The sequence below is a fragment of the Pogoniulus pusillus genome, chromosome 15, assembly GCF_015220805.1.
Source record: "Pogoniulus pusillus isolate bPogPus1 chromosome 15, bPogPus1.pri, whole genome shotgun sequence".
NCBI lineage: Eukaryota > Metazoa > Chordata > Aves > Piciformes > Lybiidae > Pogoniulus > Pogoniulus pusillus.
Window position 1 is genome coordinate 9,840,137 of NC_087278.1, and position 22,458 is coordinate 9,862,594.

At 44.9% G+C, this 22,458-nt stretch overlaps 1 protein-coding gene across 4 annotated transcripts in view; it reads right to left on the reverse strand.

Annotated features, from left to right (window-relative positions):
* Positions 1–2,406: 2,406 nt before the first annotated feature.
* Positions 2,407–22,458, reverse strand: part of NCF4 (neutrophil cytosolic factor 4) — a 40,076-nt gene continuing 20,024 nt past the window's right edge. The window contains exons 1-10 of one of the 4 annotated variants that reach the window (XM_064155329.1): positions 13,801–13,841; positions 13,613–13,697; positions 11,062–11,212; positions 10,163–10,233; positions 9,263–9,390; positions 8,224–8,281; positions 6,473–6,571; positions 5,614–5,744; positions 4,886–4,951; positions 2,407–4,123 (exon numbers count right to left, since the gene is read on the reverse strand). In XM_064155329.1, the coding sequence (XP_064011399.1) occupies positions 3,913–4,123; positions 4,886–4,951; positions 5,614–5,744; positions 6,473–6,571; positions 8,224–8,281; positions 9,263–9,390; positions 10,163–10,233; positions 11,062–11,212 (915 nt within the window). In that variant the 5' untranslated portion in view covers positions 13,613–13,697; positions 13,801–13,841 and the 3' untranslated portion in view covers positions 2,407–3,912. Of the gene's footprint in view, positions 4,124–4,885; positions 4,952–5,613; positions 5,745–6,472; positions 6,572–8,223; positions 8,282–9,262; positions 9,391–10,162; positions 10,234–11,061; positions 11,492–13,612; positions 13,698–13,800; positions 13,842–22,458 lie in introns of those variants that run through there. The other 3 variants (XM_064155328.1, XM_064155332.1, XM_064155330.1) reach the window with 3 other exon arrangements.

Here is a 22,458-nt window from a genome sequence, read left to right on the forward strand (position 1 = left end):
AACTTTTCCATTTGAGTAATTCTTTTGAAATTAGGTTTTCTCTATTTGTATAATTAATAATAAATTTTAAGTACTAGAGTACCTAGAAGAAATGAAATGAAACAGAAGTACTGGTGAGAGGAGTTAATCTGAAGTTATTCTAATTCTAAGGTGGCCAAGCTATTTTAAATATAGCTGAAGACTTAGTCAAGTAGCCTTCAGTAGTAAGGACACCGAGTTGCTGGAGCATGTGGAGGGGAGTGCCACAAAACTGGTGAAGGGTCTGGAGAACAAATCATATGCGGAGCAGCTGAGGGAACTGGGGTTGTTTAGTCTGGAGAAGAGAAGCCTGAAGGGAGACCTCATTGCTCTATACAACTACATGAAAGAAGATTGTAGTGAGGCAGGGGTTGGTCTCTTCTCCCTAGTCTCAAGTGATAGAACAAGAACAAATGGCCTCAAATTGCAGCAGGGGAGGTTTAGATTGAATATTAGGAACTATTTCCTTACTGAAGGTGTAGGCAGGCATTGGAACAGGTTGCCAAGGGAGGTGATGGAGTCACCACTCCCAGAGGCGTTCAAGAAACATATAGAAGTGGCAGTGGAAGACATAGTTTAATGACCATGGTGGTGTTAGGTCGATGGCTGGACTCGGTGATCTTAGAGGTCTTTTCCAAATGAAGCAATTCTATGATTCCATGATAAGAGCTACAAGAAGGTTAAGTAGTCATAAGGGAAAGACACATTCAGGTTTGCGCTCTCAGTGGTAGACTACTGAGGACTAAAATGAGTCTCCAGGTACAGAACACAATGGCCAGAGCCTGTATGCACTTCACTGCTACTGCATCTCCTCTACATTCTTGTAGTATTGCCCAAAATCAAGTTTAGCACAGTTAGGCTCTTGCAGTGATCACCAAAGAACAGAATTCTCAGATGCTGGAGAAGTGAAGTGGGTATCGGCAGAACTGCCACCTTGGATTTCCAGCAGGCAGACTTTGGCCTGGTTTAGGGACTGGTTGACAGAGTCACTCAAGAGGCAGTCATGAAGGGGCAAGGAGTCCAGGGAGTCTGGATGTTCTTTAAGAAGGAAGTCTTAAATGTGCAGGAGAGAGCTATCCCCGTGTGCCAAAAGATGAGCCAGTAGGGAAGGTGGCCAGCCTGGCTGAATGGAGAGATCTGGCTGCAGCTTGAGGAAAAGAGGAGACTTTATGATCATCAGAAGAAGGAGCAGGCTACTCAGGAGGATTACAAGGTTGCAGTGAGGCTATCCAGGAAGAAGATTAGTAGGTCCAAAGCCCAACTATAAATTAATTTGGCTTCAGCTGTTAAAGACAAGAAGAAATGCTTTTACAACTCTTTTAGCAACAAAATGAGACTAAAGAGGATCTCTGTCCTTTCTTGAATTCAGGAAAGAACATGAGGAAAAGGATGAGATACTCAATGCCTTCTTTTCCTCAGTCTTTAGTAGTGCACCAGCTGTTTGCTGGACACCCAGCCCCATGAACTGGAAGATAGGGATGGAGAACAGAATGAAGCCTCTGTAGCCCAGGAGGGTATGGTGAGTGACCTGCTGCACCACCTACACCTACACAGGTCTATGGGGCTGCATGGCATACAGCAGAGGGTGCTGAGGGAGCTGGCAGAAGTGCTCACCAAGCCACTTTGCATCATTTACCAGCAGTCCTGGCTGAGTGGGGAGGTCTCAGTGGACTGGAGATTGACAAACGTGACACACATCTACAAGAGGGGCCAGAAGGAGGACCTGGGGAACTACAGACCTGCCAGTCTGACCTCAGTGCCAGGGAAGGTCATGAAGCAGGTCATCTTGAGTGCCTTTATGCAGCATGTGCAGGGCCCAGTTAACATGGGTTCACGAAGGGCAGGTCCTGTTTGATGAACTTCATCTCCTTCTGTGATAAGGTGACCTGCTTAGTGAATGGGCAATATTGTTTAGCTGGATGTTGTAAGTCATTGTGCATTGCTTCATCCCTTTCCTAAAGCACAAGGTTACCACGGCACTGGCATGGGAAAGGCTATTCAAATGACTTCAACTAACCCCTTCCATCACTGGATAAAAAGGGAAGTCACCATTTGTGACTCTTCTGAGTATATGTTATATACCTCTGAAATTTAAGGTGCATGGATTCTTCAGGTGGAACCTCTGAACCTGGAACAGACACAGCCTGCAGCACACTTTGCAAGTCTTTGGAGAGTGCATTTTCTTATACAAGTGTTGGCAAATCACTCTCTCTGTGAAGAACTTCCTCCTAACATCCAGCCTAGACCTCCCCCAGCTCAACTTGAGACTGTGTCCCAAGGCTACTACAAGGTCTGCTCAAAGCCTTGGCACTTAAGTGTCAAGTAAGAAATGATTTCTAGACCTCAACAGAGCAAACAATATGCTTATCTTTAAATATAAACTCTTCCCTTTATTTCCAATACATGCAAAAATGCAAGGCTGCTGCTGACAGAATATTAAAGCTTTAGCATATAAACTTTCTATGATTTTCTAAACTTTAGGTATATACAGCAGGAATTAATAAACAATGACAGGCAAAGAGCAACCAAGTTTGAAGTAGAAGTCATTCTAAATATTGTTGTTGTTGAAGATCTTGTTACCTGGTGGCATAAGAAAAAGGCAAACCATTGTTTTGCCACTTTGGGGAGGAGCAGGTTAGTTATTCACACACTGTTAGTTGACTGTTTCTTAGTTCCTTCAGGTAGTTGTTAAACTTCTCTTTTGTCTGTACAGATTTCAGCAGCAGGTCAAGGAGAAAGATTTTTTTAATGAGGCCTTGTGGTTTAATGCCACAGAAACTAACAGCTGAATCCAATGCATGGCTCTTGAAAACTCTTTTAAGCTCTCATCTGTTCTAAGATTTTATATGATGATCGTTCCACTCAGTGGGAACTTTTTAACACCACGGCTACGTGGTGGGTTTAAGATCCAGTAGTAGGTATCAAATTCTTACAAGCAGCAGTGAATCCATTCAAGAGAAAAATAACTTCATTGCATGATCATTCTAGAAATTATTACAAATTCTGGATTTTCCATAATGAACTCCTCATTAAGGGAAGCTGAAGAGGTAACACTCAAATTCCTCTTTGAAATTGTCTCACTTTTGAGCAAAATGGAAACTGGTAAAGTAAACTTGTGCGATACTTCATTTGTTGCAGAATCTGATAGAGTGGGGTTTTTTTTTCCAGTTCTGCTTTGCAATGAGGAGTCAGGAAGCAAAAGACAAACAGAGAAGAAATTACTGCTTGAATAGGCATCAGACAAATTTCCCCAGAATGTAAAAATAAATCATCTGCATGAGTACAAAAAAGATCTATGAGAAACACCACAGGCATGCTAGGTTTGATTCACAGAAATCAAAATATTGGTCAGTGCCAGGAAGAAGGGGAAGGTGAGCTGCAGCTTCTTCACTGGCATATTAAAAGGTGTTCTTGATGCTTGCAGAACAAACTCTGACTGCCACGTGATGGAGATAATTACATGTCCACAAGCATAGAATGGGCATGGGCACACAAACCTTCCTATCAGCAAGTGAAGAGGAAATTATGGCAGTCAAGAAAAAAGGCTTATGAAGACATTCTGGACTAATAATTAGCCCTGGGAGCAACAACAGATATTAGAGCACATCTTGGGGTAAGGACAGTAAACTGCTCTTGCAGTCTAGCACTGACTTGCTTTATGATTATGGACAGTGATTGTTTTGGTCTCTGTGTAGATGTCTCTATTACAGAAGAGTGCTAAAAGCTGCTGAACTGTACAGATTATCTGTTGAAAGGTAACACATTACTAGAAAATTACTCTTTTCGAGGTCACTTCAAGGGCTTGCTAAAGGAAACTGCAGAGAGGAATTATGGAAGGACTGTACAGATACCTACTGGAATGTTTCTGTATAGGATTTACATTGCTCTTAGTGTTTAGGTAGCACCTATTCCTGGACTAGTGTTGTAGACACTCAGGTCATCTTTGTGAGTGATGTGCAGCTTCCATGGGAAGAAATGCTTCTCAGAGGGAATTTTCTTGCTCAGAGACACCATGAGGTCAACATCCTGATCAGAGAGCAACCGAATCAGATCACCATCAAGGTCCCGGTAATTCAAAACAAAGTCATCTCGGCCAAACTCCCGCCTGGTAGGAAAGAAATTGAATGACTCCCATAAATCACAGAATGCCTGGGACATGCTGCATGATGAACAACTTATTGGCCATCTAATTCATTCTGCTAAAAGCCACACAAACCCTGGGATGTCTTGGCATTCTTGATACAGCTAGTAGTAGCAATCATGCAGCAATATTCATGCTGTGTTGTGTTCAAGCTAAGAAATCTATCACTACCAAGAACCATTTATAACATCGCCACATGCATGGCACAATTCATCAGTGTGTTTGATAGAATACCCACATTTAAGAGCTGAGTGCAGTTGGTAACCATAAGGTCACTGTTTTTGAGAGGAAAGTATGTTGAGAAATGGAAGAATATTAGCACAGGTGTTCTATTATTAATATTTGATGTTCAGTACTATATCTAAATCTAAATATTAGTTTGACAGTGGTTAGAAGGTGGTGTCCTGCATCCTGCAGAAGTATATTAGACAAAAGATCCTTGCCTGAAGGTATGGCTCTGATCTTAGAACAAGAAGTGGAAACTCCCAGCCAGCATAATTGAGTTGGAAGCATGTGGCATTCCATGCTTACTGAAAATCCCAAGGCAGACTAGTGTCTGCACAGATGGCCATGGGCCAAATCAAAATACAACTTATTCAGGACACTTGAAAAGTATTTCACATCCAAAACATGGTGATGACCAATTAGAACATGGAAAATGTGGGACTGGAAGGAACTTGACAAACATTTCAATACTGAAGGTACAACTAACTGCTTGCACTGTACCTCATTAATTCCATGAGATCTTTCAGTGATGGAATGGTGCTCAGATCCTCTTCTACTGAGATATCCCTGTAACAAGAATAAATCATAGAATGGTTTAGGTTGGAAGGGACCTCAAAGATTATCTAGTTCCAACCCTCCACCATAGGCAAGGACACCTCTCACAATAGAACAGGTCACTCAAGGCATCATGCAATCTGGCCTTGAACACCTCCAGGGAGGGAGCATCCACAACCTCTCTGGGCAACCTGTGCCAGTGTTTCACACCCTCACTGTAAAGCACTTCTCCAGTTTAAATCTCCCCTTTGCTGGTTTAAACCCATTACTCTTTATCCTGTCATTACAAGACCTGGTAAATAGAATTGTAGAATCATCCAGGTTGGAAGAGACCTCCAAGATCATCCAGTCCAACCTAGCACCCAGCCCCGTCCAGTCAACTAGATCATGGCACTAAGTGCCCCATCCAGTCTTGAACATCTACAGGCATGGTGACTCCACCACCAGGGCAGCCCATTCCACTGCCAATCACTCTCTTTGTGAAGAACTGTCTCCTAACATCCAGCCTAGACCTCTCCCAGCACAGCTTGAGACTGTGTCCCAAGGCTACTACAAGGTCTACTCAAAGCCTTCTGTTCTCCAGGCTGAAAAGCCCAAACTAATCATTACATATCATGAAAAGAGAAGTGTCAGCATTTCATCAGCAGTAAAGTGGGTGACTGTCTTCTTGTTACCTGATAGTGCTCACAGTCTCATCGTAGTAATAGCAGCGAACTTTGTTAACTGCATCTTCCTGCTGTGGTAAATCTTTTATGATCTTCACAAAAGCACATGGGAAAATCCCAGTGGCATCATCAGCTGTTCCCTGGAATGCCAGAAAGTGTTAGAATGAAGACAACTATGCCATTTTGGCCATATACAGTGGGTTGTAAAATCCACTTCATTTTCATGAAAACAACTGTAGGGATTTTTCCACTACTGTCAAGAAAAGAAAGGCTTCAGGAGGGACCTTATGGCACCCCTACAGAAGGATTATACAATTGCATAGCCAAACACAAGGCAGAGGAGTGAAACAGTGTATGAAAAATGGAAGTCAGATGGTTACCAAGAAAGGCTGTGGTGTTTGGGCAAGTAGAGATGTCATATCAGCAAGCACACAGTATGTTCTCCTCATCTTTTTTCAGAACACTGCTACATTGCCCAAGTTCTCTCTAATCAAGCTGACGTCTGTTGTGGTATGAAGCATGAAGTATACAGCAACTTGCCTTGAGGCAAGAAACCAATTAATCTCTGAAATGGAGTTTCCATCCCCTTTCTGTGGCCTTTTTGTGTTCTAATCGCTTCCAAAGAATGTATCAACGTCTCAGCAGAAGCAAATGCAAATGAAAACAGAGGGCAGAAGATTTGCAAGCTAAAAACCATCAAGAAAAGAAACTTTTGAATTTGGAGTCAAGTATTTATTCTTGACAGCAAGACCTGATTATGATGCAGTTTCTCCTTGAGAGGAGGAGACAGGTCCCAAGGACTAGAGGAGCCCTTTCTGCTCCTATATTTCAATGTATGCTAATAATCAGTAGCCTACTGCAGTCTTACCTCCAACCAGTCTTTGTTTACTCTGCTAAGTAGATAGATCAAGTCTCCCTTCTTGAAGCTGAGTTCCAGTTTATTGGTTCCAGAAAAATCAAACAGTGCCTATTGAAAGTCATAACACTGAAAGTATTTATCCACAGAATTACAGAAGTGAATCTTTCTGCTCTGTTTACAGGGTGAGAGTACAAAGCAGGATGAATCAGATGCATTTCTGATGTAAGGTCATATGTGTGATCATAACCTGCACTTCTCACGATTTCTTCTCCTCCTCAGCATGCACAAAATTGCTTTGAAGAAGTAGTGAAGGTGCTGGGATAAACATGGCTCTGAGGGAGCTGCATGCAGGGATTGTTACAGTGGCTGGACACTGAGCACTGAAGAAATATAGGTAAGTTGAAAGCACCTAAGATCAAGTAAATCAAGCAAGCTGAAGACAACTGAAATCTTGACCATTTGAAAATCTGAAATCTCAAGAGTTTTTAAAATGTCTCCTATTTCTAGCTGCAGTATTTCAGCTTTCAGCTTTGCTGCAAAAATATCACAAAGAGCCTTTAAAAATTGCAGACCCTTTGTGTCCTGATTTAAGGGTAACTGACTGTTGTTTTTGCATTTGGCTTTCAGGCCTTCATGCTGAATGGAAAGAGCTGGGGAAGTCTGTGGATTTGATAGGTGGTTAATGTGGGAAAGGGAAGGAAACAAGACCAGGCTCAGGGCAGGGGAGGTTATTCTTCCCCTGTACTCAGCACTGGTCAGGCCACATCTTGAGTACTGTGTCCAGTTCTGGGCTCCTCAATTCAAGAGAGATGTTGAAGTACTGGAACATGTCCAGAGAAGGGCAACAAAGCTGGTGAGAGGCCTGGAGCACAAACCCTGTGAGAAGAGGCTGAGGGAGCTGGGGGTGTGCAGCCTGCAGCAGAGGAGGCTCAGGGGTGACCTCATTGCTGTCTACAACTACCTGAAGGGAGGCTGTAGCCAGGTGGGGGTTGGTCTCTTCTCCCAGGCAACCAGCAATAGAACAAGGGGACAGTCTCAAGTTGTGCCAGGGGAGGTATAGGCTGGATGTTAGGAGGAAGTTGTTCATAGAGAAAGTGATTGGCATTGGAATGGGCTGCCAAGGGAGGTGGTGGAGTTGCTGTCTCTGGAGGTGTTCAAGAAAAGACTGGATGAGGCACTTAGTGCCATGGTCTAGTTGATTGGACAGGGCTGGGTGATAGGTTGGACTGGATGATTTTGGAGGTCTCTTCCAACCTGGTTGATTCTATGATTCTATGTGTGATTCTGCACAAAGCAGTTCCATGTGCTTAATACCAAGTAAATACATTGCAGAAGACAAATGTCTTTTCAGCAGAAGGCTTTTGTTACAGAAAATACTAAGATGCTTCACCTACAAAAGCTTTTAAATGTGTTTTTGAAGTCGACAAGGCTGAAGCTCACTCTTGTTTTAAATTTCATTTATAGATCTCACTATGTAAATGTGGACCATCTGACAGCAAGCTGTACCTGTCCCTCAGTTTTGAAGCTCCTGTCATAATGGCTTCACAATGAATCCTCTTATTACTCAAGGAAGAAGGAACAGAGCACTCCTTTCCCGTCCTTTGTCTCATTCCCTGTTAAAATCAATTGCTTTCCTGGGTCGTTTTCACTTTCCCTTCTTTCATCAAGCTCTAATTGGAAAAGGCAACTTGATCAATGAGATAGCAAAGTAAAACAGAGTTTAATCTCCTATGCTATGACAGACTGTGCAGAGCACTCACCTCAGCCCGTGGAGCTGCTGTGCGGTCAAAAATAGGCCCTTGAGGTGAAATGCTCTTGCTGCAAAGAAAGGAGACACCAGGGAGGTAAATGTGTCTTTCTAGTCATCAAAAATATTACACAATCAGTAGTATGGTGTCTGCACTTTTATTACTCAAGAGGCAGGCAAGCCACAGATCACTGGAGAAACTGCATGAGAATCTGTGTGCAGCACTGAAGTAAACAAACAGGGATGCACCAACACTGTCCTAGTTCTCTCAGTTTCAGTGCAGAGCAGCAGTGATCTGATGATGCTTGCTGCTGAGAACAGATGGAATTTTCAATACAGTCAGGATCCTGAACCTCTCTTCCACAGCACTGCTCAACCCCTCTCCTTTGCCTTCTGGGCATTCCTGTTTGTAGTATTTATGACATTTGGTTTAAACCTCCGTCATGCACACATCCAGGCATGCATACATATGCACTGTTTGAGGTAAGTGAAAAGGAAGTAGGTCCATCTTTGCTTTGTTGAAAGGAGAATTAATTTGTCTGAGGGGTAATGAAGTATGACATTTACTTATAGCAGTTCTCCAGAGGGGTGTCAATGCTGCTATGTAGGACAGGTCCCTGTTTATGCAACAGGTAGGAACAAGCAAGTATTCAGTTTCATTTAGTGTCTGAACCACACCTCACTGACTTTAGTGGCACAAGCTTGGCCTATATGTTCAGTGATTCTGCACATTATAATAGATATTATCATTAAAGAATTATCAAGAGACAGAGCTGAGCAGTAGGTCTTTGAAAGCAAGCTGGACTCTTACTTTGCAAGTGTCCTTTAACCCAGGTACCATATCCACTTCAAAAATCTGAAATCACTGCAAACAAATACCCTGTGATCACTCTACCTCAAAGATCCTTATATTAGGACTTCATGGATGCATTTGGAAAACAGAGTGGTTATCCTCAGTTCTCTCTCCCTGCCCACCCCCTCATCCTCCCCCTGTCAAACTGGACAGCATCTCTTACATCAATCAATGCTGAACAAACACATCAATCTCTTACATTCGGCGTGTCCGTGGGCGAAGCCGTCTCAGCCTGTGAGGCACCTGTTCACAATCAAAGGTTGAGTGATAGAAGAACAGCCTCACCTCTTCATCCATCAACACCCAAACAGGTAGGCAGAGTAGGTTCTGTGCCAAGAGCAAGTAGGAAGCAGAGTGTAACAGTGGGAGAGAACAATTTGCTATTTATTTACATCTAATAAATATGCCTCTCTGACCTACAGGACCATGAAGGATATTAATTACTGCCAGAAATCTCCCTCCTCTCCCTTCTCACTCAGCAGGACATAGCTGAACAGCTGACAGTTTCTCCTGTTTACTCATGGAGTTGGCCAATATATTGCTTCACTTTTTTTGTGCCTGTTTTACTGCAGGAGGATTAAGCTGCTCTTCATGTTTCCCTTCAGAACATGCCTGACAATGGGAAGAAGGCAATCTTAAGAACTGGAAGTCTTGCTCAGTGCTTCAAGCTTTTACTAATTTAAAGTCAGGTCTTCAGTTAACCTGCACACAAAGAATTTCTTTCCTTGATGTTACTGACTGTCGTCACTGCAGAGCTCACTTCACTGTCCTTGTGCCCCAGGTGCACATACCAGCTCTGTATTCATGCAACACCTGGAGGTTCACCATCACCTCATACATCTTGGGGATGTTTGTAAGGATATCTCTTTTTTATCTGAAGGCAGGGAGTGAGCCTCTGTGAACTGAATACTCCAGGAGATCCTACAGTCTGACAATCTGGGGAATAGGGCTCAGGTTGTCCCACAGTGTGTGGATATCATGTCTTCAGGAAAAACAATACAGAGAGAAGCAGATATGTAGAACTACTACAGTCTTGTCTCATAGCTAATTTCATGGGGTAAGTGCTTGCTGCAATCTCTACCTCAAAAATAAGTTTTACCTTCATGTAGACATTTAGGATAGGAATCCTGTTCTCAGCAATCTCCCTTTTGGCCCCGACATAAACTTTTCCTGTGAAAGTTATGGTGGAGGGGGAAGACAAAGAAGGTGACGATGAAGAAGAAGAAGGAGAAAAGGAGAAGGAGAAGAAGAAGGCGAAGAAGAAGGCGGGGAAGAAAAAGAAGGAGGGGAAGAAGAAGAAGAAGGAGGGGAAGAAGGAGGGGAAGAAGGAGGGGAAGAAGGAGGGGAAGAAGGAGGAGGAGGAGAAGAAGAAGAAGAAGAAGAAGAAGAAGAAGAAGAAGAAGAAGAAGAAGAAGAAGAAGAAGAAGAAGAAGAAGAAGAAGGAGAAGGAGAAGGAGAAGGAGAAGGAGAAGGAGAAGGAGAAGGAGAAGGAGAAGGAGAAGGAGAAGGAGAAGGAGAAGGAGAAGGAGAAGGAGAAGGAGAAGGAGAAGGAGAAGGAGAAGGAGAAGGAGAAGGAGAAGGAGAAGGAGAAGGAGAAGGAGAAGGAGAAGGAGAAGGAGAAGGAGAAGGAGAAGGAGAAGGAGAGGAAGAAGAAGAAGAAGAAGAAGAAGAAGAAGAAGAAGAAGAAGAAGGAGGAGGAGGAGAAGAAGGAGGAGAAAAAAGGGGTAAACAAAAAGAAAAAAAAAGGCTGTCATAGAATTGAAGCAATCAGGAAAAAATAGACTCTCCAAGAAAAATAGATATTTTCTGAAGGACTTAAGCTTTCTAAATGACCTTTACCACAAGTGGAGGGGTTGCCAATGGAAGCTGACACATCTAGCATGAACCGCTTGGAATAGGTTCCCCGTCACAACTACTTCTCTAGGATGCACTTCTCTTTAGGAGAAGTCAGGCTGAGAAAGCTGCTAATCGTGCACAGACTTGATGCTGACAGCTTACCTGGCAATATGGGGAGTGTGCAGGTGAAAGGGCTGCTGCTCTCTGCCCCATATCTCTCCTCTAGTTTGGTGTGTAGGGCATAGAACTGACGATAGCGCCGGAAAATCAAGTATCTGCCACCACCCTTGAGCTTTACTTCAATGACAAACATCTGAAACAGAGAAGGGGAAATTCAGGCTGATGTCCATACATATAAATAGTTATCAAATGAAAATGAGGCACACAATAGGAACACAAGATCAGTGCTCTGATAGTGGGAATATTGTCCTAGGACCAGAATGGAAATTAAGCCCTCAGTTTGCCATCTGCAAACTCAAGTGCTAGAGAGAGGTGGGCACAAGCCAACTTCATAAGGTTCAACAAGACCAAGTTCAAGGTCCTGCATCTGGGTGGGTTGAGGCAATCCCAAGCACAGCTACAGGCTGGGCAGTGACTGGCTGGAGAGCAGTCCTAAAGAGAGGGACTTGGGGGTGCTGGTGGATGATAAGCACAACATGAATCAGCAGTGTGCACTTGCAGCCCAGAAAGACAATCATATCCTGAGCTGCATCAGAAGTGTGGCCAGCAGGTGGAGGGAGGTGATTCTCCCCCTCTACTCCACTCCGCTGAGACCACACCTGGAGTACTGCATCCAGTTCTGGAGCCCCTGTTACAAGAAGGATGTGGACATGCTGGAGTGTGTCCAGAGAAGGGCCACAAGGATGATCAGAGGGCTGCAGCAGCTCTTGTATGAGGACAGACTGAAAGAGTTGGGGCTGTTGAGTCTGGAGAAAACGAGGCTCCAAGGTGACCTTATTGTGGCCTTCCAAAAAAAGCTGGGGAGGGACTTTTTAGGCTCTCAGGGAGTGACAGGACTAGGGGAAATGGAGCAAAGCTGGAGGTAGGGAGATTCTGACTGGATATGAGGAGGAAGTTGTTCAGCATGAGAGTGGTGAGAGCCTGGAATGGGTTGCCCAGGGAGGTGGTTGAGGTCCCATCCCTGGAGGTGCTTAAGGCCAGGCTGGATGAGGCTGTGGTCAGCCTGCTCTAGGGTAGGGTGACCCTGTCCATGGCAGGGGGGTTGAAACTAGATGATCCTTGTGGTCCCTTCCAACCCTGGCTGATTCTATGATTCTGTGATTCTAGTTAGCACCTGACAGTGGGATGCATGTATGGGTGGGTGCAGCTCTCCTATGGGTCATTTCCCTTTGGCTGCTTTCTATTACATAATCATAAAAGGAAATCTCTAATTGCAAGATGCTTCTTTATGTTCCACACCTTCCGACAGTGACAAACAAAACATAATGGAGAGCTAAATATATTATAGTACCATGCTTTGGACGTAGCAGTCTGCAGACAGACACCTAAATGAGTTTATTTTCAGGGCTGAAGGCATTCATACCTTGCTTTCAATTCAAAATACACAGTTTCAGAAATTACGGTCTGGCTTCCTCCAGCCACTATCTTATTTCTTATCTCTTGCCAAAACCGCTTTGCTCTGAAAGAACCTGCAATTTCCATGCACTGACCTCCAAGTCACATTGCAGCCAGAACCTTCAGAAAACATAACAACAGAGCACAAAAACACCACAACATTCTAGAGTAAAAACTGCATATTGCAGTGGGAAGCTTTTATGAGCATCATCTCCAGCAAACCTCACGTAACCTGCAGAAGTGGCTGGAGCAGCTGTCCTATGAGGGCAGACTGAAAGAGCTGGGGCTCTTGAGTCTGGAGAACAGGAGGCTCCCAGGTGACCTCATTGTGGCCTTCCAATATCTGAAGGGGGCCTACAAAAAGCTGGGGAGGGACTTTTTAGGCTACCAGGGAGTGACAGGACTAGGGGGAATGGAGCGAAGCTGGAGATGGGTAGGTTCAGGCTGGATGTGAGGAGGAAGTTCTTCAGCATGAGAGTGGTGAGAGCCTGGAATGGGTTGTCCAGGGAGGTGGCTAAGGCCCTATCCCTGGAAGTGTTTAAGGCCAGGCTGGATGAGGCTGTGGGCAGCCTGATCTAGGGTGTCCCTGTTCATGGCAGGGGGGTTGGAACTAGATGATCCTTGTGGTCCCTTCCAACCCTGACTGATTCTATGATTCTATGAAGTCAGACTGAGCTGGTCTTACCCAAAACCACTCTTCAGAAAATATCCTGGTGCTTTTCTCTATTGTTTGCTTCCTGTATGCTACTTCATTACTAATTAATATGCTACCTTCTACAGTGATGAAAGCACCTTTATTTGCCACTGCCATGGAATAATGAACCCAAGACCCTCTACCCTCTTTCAATTCCTTTACCAATATCTTCAGCAAAGGTACAATACTCTAAGAGCAAATAATCAGAAACGAGGTAAAATTTTGGAAAACAAGCAATGTTAGAGGATATCTCTGCCACATTCCACCCTAACAATAAAATGTTAGACTAAATCTGTGACAGGCTAGCCAGCATTTGAGACTAAAGAAGCACTGAGAAGTCATCCACATGAAACTACTGATACCAAACTAACTTCATCTTGCTCCCCACAACCAAATCAGACACAGGTGAGGGCATACAGGGACAGGGTAAATCTGCCTTCTTACATAATAATTAGTAAAGCCTTTCTTCTCTTCAATATCTGCAATGTTAGCTGAAACAGGTACATCATCTGGAAGCTGGTCAAAATCACTGTGAAGCAAGAACAAAAGACAGAGGTTATTCATACTGGTATTATGCTTTGGAGGTCACTATGCTGCACAGAACAAAGATCACATTGTCTAGTGTTACAAACTTGTGGTGTCATTCTCTTCCTCTGAAGTTCTGATCTTGAGATGTCAAGTTCCTGTAAGTTCAGCACAAGTCAGTAACCACTGCTAAGATTCATCAAGCCTGAAAGGCATCCCTGGTATTCCTAGGCTTGCTAGAGTAGAAGGACTACAAAGAAACACTTGAGCTGGTAAGCTTCTCCTGAGAAATGTGATCAGCTGTGGATGCATTCTTAATCCTTCCTACAGCATCTAGCAGACTTAAAATAATAACTCTGCAGCAGTATCTCTTACTCTAAGGAGATCATCATGGTTTATGGTGTTATTATTACTGCATTATTGCATGGAATATGGAACAGTTCTGAGAAAAGAGCTTGTGCTAAGTGCTGAAGAGACTGACAGCACAAGCCTAATTCCTAAACCCCTTACACTCTACATGTAGATAGGTACAGTCTACCTTAGACATATAAGAAATGACAGAGGGATAAGCACAAAAAGACCAAAACAAAAGGCAAAGAAACAAAGACATACTATTCTTCCAGAAGATAACTAGTGAAGCCTGCACCAGCTGTCAAAATGTTGTCAGGTTTTCTTGTAAACACCACAGCAAAGCAGACTCTTGCAGAGGCTTTGAGAACAGGACAAGTAGCCTAGTAAATATTTGCAAGGAGATCTCTTAGTTGCAGCAGATAACCTGAAGCAAGCATAAATAAACTTGTTTGAAAATGTCAAAACGTGTGAAGGAACACATGAGAGTGGGCAAGATTAGAATAAGCTTCACAGATCCTACAAAGTATTGGATGTGAAGCAAAAGAGAAGGAAGAATCCCTACAAGACCACCTAAAAAGCAGCCATATGACCACACTCTCATGTTTCTTATCTGCACTACCAACACGTTAAAACAGCATGGATTGGCAGGTCCTTCTTCCTCTGGGGTCTTCCCTTTGGTACATCTTTGACCAACAGATGACAATTTGACCTTTGCTTCAGTCTTACAACTTGGTGTTGTCAGAGTGGCATTCAAATCAACACTTAAGTAAAAAGGATCAAGAATGAGGAAGAAAAGATAACAAATGAGGAAGAGAGAAAGAGAAACTTTTTAAAAGATCATCTAAGAAACATCAAGCTGATGTGATGTTAAACATTCTGATAACACACAAAAAAACACATATATGGATGGCAGTTGGCTCAGTTTACTCTACTAGAAGAATTTCCCAAACAGGGGCTTCCACAGTGCATTATTCCATCTGGAAGGCTGAAGTAAGTCTTGCAGCAGCTTGTTGTATGATCAGAACAGCATGAATCAGCACCACCCACAGCACCATAAATACTGCCACTTACTGTGAAGAGGGATGTGGTTATGGAGATCAAGAGATATAATTAGTCATATCACAAACACTGGTATCACAAACCCCAGCAAAAGGGAAACTGTTTGCAGCTGTAAAGAGGACAATGACCCAACTATTGTCCTAGGTGGTAATTATTCCCCACAAAGAGAAGAGAGTCCACTCCGACTTAAGAAATAGTCTGCTCCACACTGAGCAGCCCAGCAGTTTGGAAGTCAGGATAACAGAACTCTTTTAGAAGCTTGCATCGAAATTAAATGAAAAGATCACAGCAGTCACATGGAGGCTTGTAGGGAGGAGGGAGGCGGGAGAGACACAGTACCTCTTTTCTCGCAGCTGTCGGGGAAGAGACATGGTTCTCAGTGTCTTAAGTCCAGATGGCTAAGCTCTATTCCTCCACCTCTTGGGCAGTTCCTGGTTCAATGGGATGAACACAGCCAAAACAATTCCCTTTGTGTGAATCAAAACTCCTCTGCAAGGCCTCAGAGGTCTTTTTTATAATGTTTCAGTGTCAGACGATCTCTTCTGTGTCTCCCCACCCCCATGAGATTGAGGAAGTCCTACAGAAGAAACAGTCACGAAGACAGACTGGTTTGTGCTGTCTCTCATGTATCGAAACTACCACAGTTGAGAAACAAAATGCTGAACAAAAAACACAGAAACCAAGAGCCACATACTCCATTGTCCACCTCTTCACCGAAACTTGCCTCTGTGGAAATCCAGTATGAGTGGGCTCAACAAATTCTGTTTTGCCACAGCTAAAATGTCCCCATATATCATAGAATCATAGAATCATAGAATCAACCAGGCTGGAAGAGACCTCCAAGATCATCCAGTCCAACCTAGCACCCAGCCCTAGCCAATCAACTAGACCATGGCACTAAGTGCCTCATCCAGTCTTTTCTTGAAGACCCCCAGGGACAGTGCCTCCACCACCTCCCTGGGCAGCCCATTCCAATGCCAATCACTCTCTCTGGCAACAACTTCCTCCTAACATCCAGCCTATACTTCCCCTGGCACAACTTGAGACTGTGTCCCCTTGTTCTATTGCTGGTTGCCTGGGAGAAGAGACCAACCCCCACTTGGCCACAATGTCCCTTCAGGTAGTTGTAGACAGCAATGAGGTCTGCCCTGAGCCTCCTCTTCTCCAGGCTAAACACCCCCAGCTCCCTCAGCCTCTCCTCATAGGGTTTGTGTTCCAGGCCCCTCACCAGCTTTGTTGCCCTTCTCTGGACACCTTCCAGTACCTCAACATCTCTCTTGAATTGAGGGGCCCAGAACTGGACACAGGACTCAAGGTGTGGCCTGACCAGTGCTGAGTACAGGGGAAGAATAACCTCCCTTGTCCTACTGGCCACACTGTTCCTGATGCAGGCCAGGATGCCATTGGCTCTCTTGGCCACCTGGGCACACTGCTGGCTCATCTTCAGCTACTTTCTACCAGTACCCCCAGGTCCCTTTCCTCCTGGCTGCTTTCCAGCCACTCTCTACACTAACGTTTGTCAACGAGGATGAATACTTCTGATCCCTTCTTGAGGTTCTGTGAGTCCCAAGAATCCTCCTTTCCATGAACCAAGAGCCAGGAGGCAGGACTAAAGAATAAATTTTCAAGTAGGAGCACAAAGTACACTCAGGAAATTTAACCTTGTCAAACATATAGGTACTAACTTGTCAGGCACAGAAGATTAGGGTATGAGCTTTGAAGGTTGGATCAATGCAAGCAAGAATATGAGTCCTTGAAAGAGCAGAGATCTTTTCAGCTTCATGTGCTCAAAACTATCCACATCTGCCACCTGCAGAGAGAATCCTGACTGCCCTGCCTTGTATACAAGGTGCAGTGGTATAAAATTTGTCTAACAGCAGAAGACAATTTTTCAAGAAGAAAACAAAAGGAAGAGCATGGTGAGGAAACCTTCATTTCCTAACACTGCAGACAAATTGCAGCACAGCCTCATCCTAAGCTGCCACCTCCTGTAAAGAACTTCTTCCTAACACCTAGTTTAAATCTCCCCTCTGCCAGTTTAAACCCATTACCCCTTGTAAATAGTCCTTCCCCAGCCTTCCTATAGGTCCCCTTCAGATACTGGAAGGCTACTATAAGGTTTCTTTGAAGCCTTCTCTTCTCCAGGCTGAAGAGTCCCAGCTTTTGTAGCCTGTCCTCATAGCAGAGCTGCTACAGCCCTCTGAGCATCTTTGTGGCCTCCTCTGGACTTGCTCTAACAAGCAACTTTTTGTGTTGGGGGCTCCAGAACTGTACACAGTACTCCAGGTGGGGTATGACAGGATCAAAGGGGCAGAATCCCCTCCCTTGCCCTGCTGGCCACACTGTTCTTGGTGTGACAACACACGGTTGCTGTCTGAGCTGCACTCACACTGCCAGCTCATGTTGAGCTTTTCATCAACCCCACCACCACCCAGCCTGTATCCATGCTTGGGATTGTACCAGCCCAGGTGCAGGACCTTACACTTGGCCTTGTTGAATATCATGAGGTTGTCCTGGGCCCACCTCTCCAGCTTGTCCAGGTCCCTCTGGATGGCATCCCTGCCCTCTAGCAAGCTGACTGTTCCATACAGCTTGGTGTCATCTGCAGACCTGCTGAGGGTGCACTCAATTCCTCTGTCCATGCCACTGACAAAGGTGTTAAACAGCACTGGTGCCAGCACTGACCCCTGAGGGACGCCACTTGGCACTGGTCTCCAGGTGGGCATTGTGCCCTTGTTCACCACTCTCTGCATGCAGTCATCCAGCCAATTCCTTATCCAGCAGTGCTCCACCCATCAAGTCTGTGTTTTTCAGTTTGGTGACAAGGATGTCATGTGGGACAGAGTCAAATGCCTTAGGTCCAGGTAGATGATGTCAGTTGCCCTTCCTTTGTTATCAATATATGTGTGTCCTGGTTTGAGTTAAGCCTCTTCCAAGCAACTTTCTGGAGTTAATGGCATGCTTTCACAGTGTCTGCTTCTAGAAGTGATGATAATGCTTGATGTCTATAGGTACTACCAGTGACTGCTATGCAGAAAGGCTCTTGCTCACACCTGCTCCTATGGAAACCAAGGTCTCTGCTAAACCTTGTGTGCCACGTTGGTGGTGACAAAGTAAAAAGCCACACCAATGGGGAGGAGCAGACAGAAGAGGTGACCCTAAACTGACCAATAAGGTAGTGCATTCCAAATATGTCATACTCAGTATAAAGCTAAGGGGTCACATGGGTTCCACTCTCTTCTTCAATGGCTACTGTGAAAGGGCTCTCTCCGTTCCACTTTCAATCAAGACCTCTGTGCTCCTGAATCCAGTTCCAGGATCTCTGTGCTCCTGAATCCAGCTCCTGAGTTCAGTTCCCCTCTGCCACTGAATCCAGCCTGGCACTTCATCTGCAACATGATTGCCACCAGGGTGGTTGGGCTTGACATTATTTGTGTATACATAAATTATTACTATTTATGGATATTATCATTCTTATCATCATCACCATCAAGAAAGATGATGAAGTGCTTGAACACATCCAGAGAAGGGCACCAAGGCTGGTGAGGGGGCTGGACCACAGCCTTGTGAGGAGCGGCTGAGAGAGCTGGAGTTGTTCAGTCTGGAGAAGAGGAGGCTTAGGGGAGACCTTATTAATCTCTGCAACTCCCAGAAAGGAGGTTATAGCCAGGTGGGGTTGGTCTCTTCTCCTAGGCATCCAGAGACAGAACAAGAAGACGTAGCCTCAAGCTGCACCGGGGAGGTACAGGCTGGATGTTAGGAAGAAGTTCTTGACAGAAGGAGTGATTGAAATATGCTGCCCAGGGAGGTGGTGGAGTCACCATCCCTGGAGGTGTTTAAGAGGAGGCTGGATGAGGCACTTAGTGGCATGGTTTAGTTAATTAGAAGGGTTCGGATTTGCTGATCTTAGAGGTCTTTTCCAACCTGTTTAATTCTGTGTTTCACCATCATTATTATTTTCATTAAAGCCATTTTCATTTTCTTTTTGTCAGTCTCCTTTGTTCCCTTTCTCTTCCCTTTCTGAGAAAGGAGAGGTGTTAATAGAGAGCATCTGTCACTTGTTTAGTGGTCAGCCCAGCTGTAACCCTTGACAGTATGAACGCAAGAAAGTCCAGAGGGACTCACCCAACACAAGCAGAAAGATTGTGGGAAGCACAAGGACTGTACAAAATGTAACAGAAGTGGAAAAGGAAGGCTGGGAGGGTGCTTTAAAGGCAGCTGTTTATATTTGATGCATACCATAGTGTTGGTAAGAAAGTCTTCAGAGGATATTCTAACCTTTCCAAAGCTCTTGGAAGACAATCATCTGGGCATAAAGGAGATGCATCTTTCGAGAGATGGAGACGGCACAAAGCAAAACTACTCCTGCTCGTTGTTTACCTGCAGACACAGCTTTTCAAGAGCAGGTCGAGAGACAACCTCACAGACAAACTGTCAACTGCTTTGCTGTAAACTGTGCAAAACACATGGAGAGCAGCTCCTCACTTCTGCCACTCTCTGCTGGAGATTACAGCCAGTAATAATGCTTATCTAACAGGATAATGCTAAACCTCCTTAGAAACTTTCTGACTCCACAATATTTTCTTGTTCTGAACTAAACCAAACCTAAGACCTTTCCTGATGAAAGGGCAGATTCCTGCCGCAGAAGAGTGGAGAGCTGATTGCTCAGAGGGCTCCCCAAGCTGTGAGAGAGTAAAAATTGAAACACTGCTTTGCCCTGACCTTCTGTGCTAAATCAGTGCCTCAGCTACCAGGTGTTTCCTATCAATTCTTACCATTTGGACTGAAGAAATGGGCTGGGGTTGATCAAAGCCACATTCTCTTTCTGACCAAATAAGTACTTTATTATTGGTGAAGGAAATACTTGCCCATTACAGAACTGATGCCATAATGACAGTACTCGTGTCAGGAGGTATGTCTGCACTAGGAAAGAATCAAATTGCATCAGCTCAGTTTTGAGAGCAACCACAGGTAGTATGGTCATTACAGAATCATAGAAGCAGTCAGGGTTGGAGGGGACCACAAGGATCATGTAGTTTCAACACCCCTGCCATGGGCACCTTACACTAGATCAGGCTCTCTAGAGCCTCATCCAGCCTGGCCTTAAACACCTCCAGGGATGGGGCTTCCTGGGCAACCTCCCTGGGCAACCTGTTCCAGAGTGTCACCACCCTCACAGTGAAGAACTTCTTTCTAACACCCAATTTGAATCTACCCATTTCTAGCTTTGCTCCATTCCCCCTAGTCCTATCACTACCTGACAGCCTAAAAAGTCTCTCCCCAGCTTTCTTGTAGGCCCCCTTAAGATACTGAAAGGTCACAATAAGGTCACCTCACAGCCTTCTCCTCTCCACACTGAACAGCTCCAACTCCCCCAGTCTCTCCTCACAGGAGAGCTGCTCCAGCCCTCTGATCATCCTCATGGCCCTTCTCTGGACACGCTCCAGCACACTGCTACCTCTCTTGTAATAGAGGCTCCAGAACTGGACGCAGTACTCCAGGTGGGGTCTCACCAGTGCAGAGCAGAGAAGGAGGATCACTTCCCTCCACTTGCTGGCCCTATGCACACATCTTTATCCATATGCAGGAGAAAGCAGGCATGCAGATGCAAGAAAAAGGGCAAGGAGCATTGGGTGGAAGCTGAGGCATAGGAAGATCCATGTAAACATGAGGAAAACCTTTTTCACTGTGAGGGTGATGGAACACTGGAACATTCTGTCTATAGGGGTTCTGGAGTCTCCCCCTCTGGAGATACTCAAGACCTGCCTGGATGCATTCCTGTGTGATCTGGTATAGGTGATCCTGCTCTGGCAGGGGGGTTGCACTGGATGATCTTTCGAGGTCCCTTCCAGCCTCTAACCTTCTGGGATTCTGTGAAATGCTAACAAATTACTTAATTAAAGGAGACTACTCAGAAAACCCTCAGGAGACTGAATCATGACCATATGCTGACACCAGCACATACCTTTTCACAGTTCAGCACCTACTACATTATTTTGGCCATGTATGCCTGCAAGCTGTGAAATTGTGGCCTTCTGTGCGATGCACTTGTTGTTAGAAAACACTTGTAACAAGGATTCATAGCACCTTGGAAATCTGAGAGCATCAGCTACAACCAAACAGCCAGAGCAAGCATAGAATTTCAATGGAAAATAGGAAGGTAGTCCCAAATCACCAAAGATACATGAGCCACTAATAAAAGATAAATCAAAGGAACATATCAAAACCACCCAGCTGAATTCATTCTGACAGCAGCACTACAGACCATGTCTACTGGGGCAGCAGGTACTGTATCATTTTGGCTGTGTGTGTCTGTACACTTCAGTACAATGTGGCCAAGAGAGCCACTGCATCCTGGCCTGGATCAAGAACAGCGTGGCCAGTAGGACAAGGAGGTTCTTCCCCTGTATTCAGCAGTGGCCAGGCCACACCCTGAGTACTGTGTCCAGTTCTGGGCTCCTCAATTCAAGAGAGATGTTGAGATACTGGAACGTGCCCAGAGAAGGGCGACAAAGCTGGTGAGAGGTCTGGAGCACAAACCCTATGAGGAGAGGCTGGGGGAGCTGGGGTCATCTAGCCTGCAGAAGAGGAGGCTTAGGGGTGACCACATTGCTGTCTACATGAAGAGACCTCCAAACTCATCCAGTCCAACCTATCACCCAGCCCTATCCAATCAACCAGAGCATGGCACCAAGTGCCTCATCCAGGCTTTTCTGGAACACCTCCAGGGACAGCAACTCCACCACCTCCCTGGGCAGCCCATTCCAATGCCAATCACTCTCTCGGGGAAGAACTTGCACCTAACATCCAACCTAGACCTCCCCCAGCACAACCTGAGACTGTGTCAAGTTACAAAAGTTAAGTTTCTCATATCTGTCCTATCATCTTCAGTGCTCTTTTGCAGGTAGTGCTACAAAACTCCTAGAAAGCAGCTGGCACAATGGTAAGTAATGAGAGCCTAACTTCTCCTTGATGAGCAATGGAGCTTTTTTGTTCTTAAAGAGATCAGATGGATGTTCATGCCCAAGACTAGGCCAAGTAACAAAGATGGAAGCTCAGAAACAGTAACAGAACATTTCTACATCTAGATAGCAAATCACTTCCAAAATCAAAGAGCCAACTAGAGAAGAATCAGGGCAGGGCTTGCCACTGCTACAGTGTATGACAGATGTGAGCTGCAGAGTCCTGCACCTGGGAAAGAACAATAAACTGCAGCAGTACAGGTTGGGAGGTGCTATGCTGGAAAGCAGTCCTGTGGAGAAGGTCCTGGGAGTCCTGGTGGACAAGAAGCTATCCATGGCACAGCAATGTGCCCTTGTGGCCAAGAAGGCCAATGGGATCCTGGGCTGCATTAA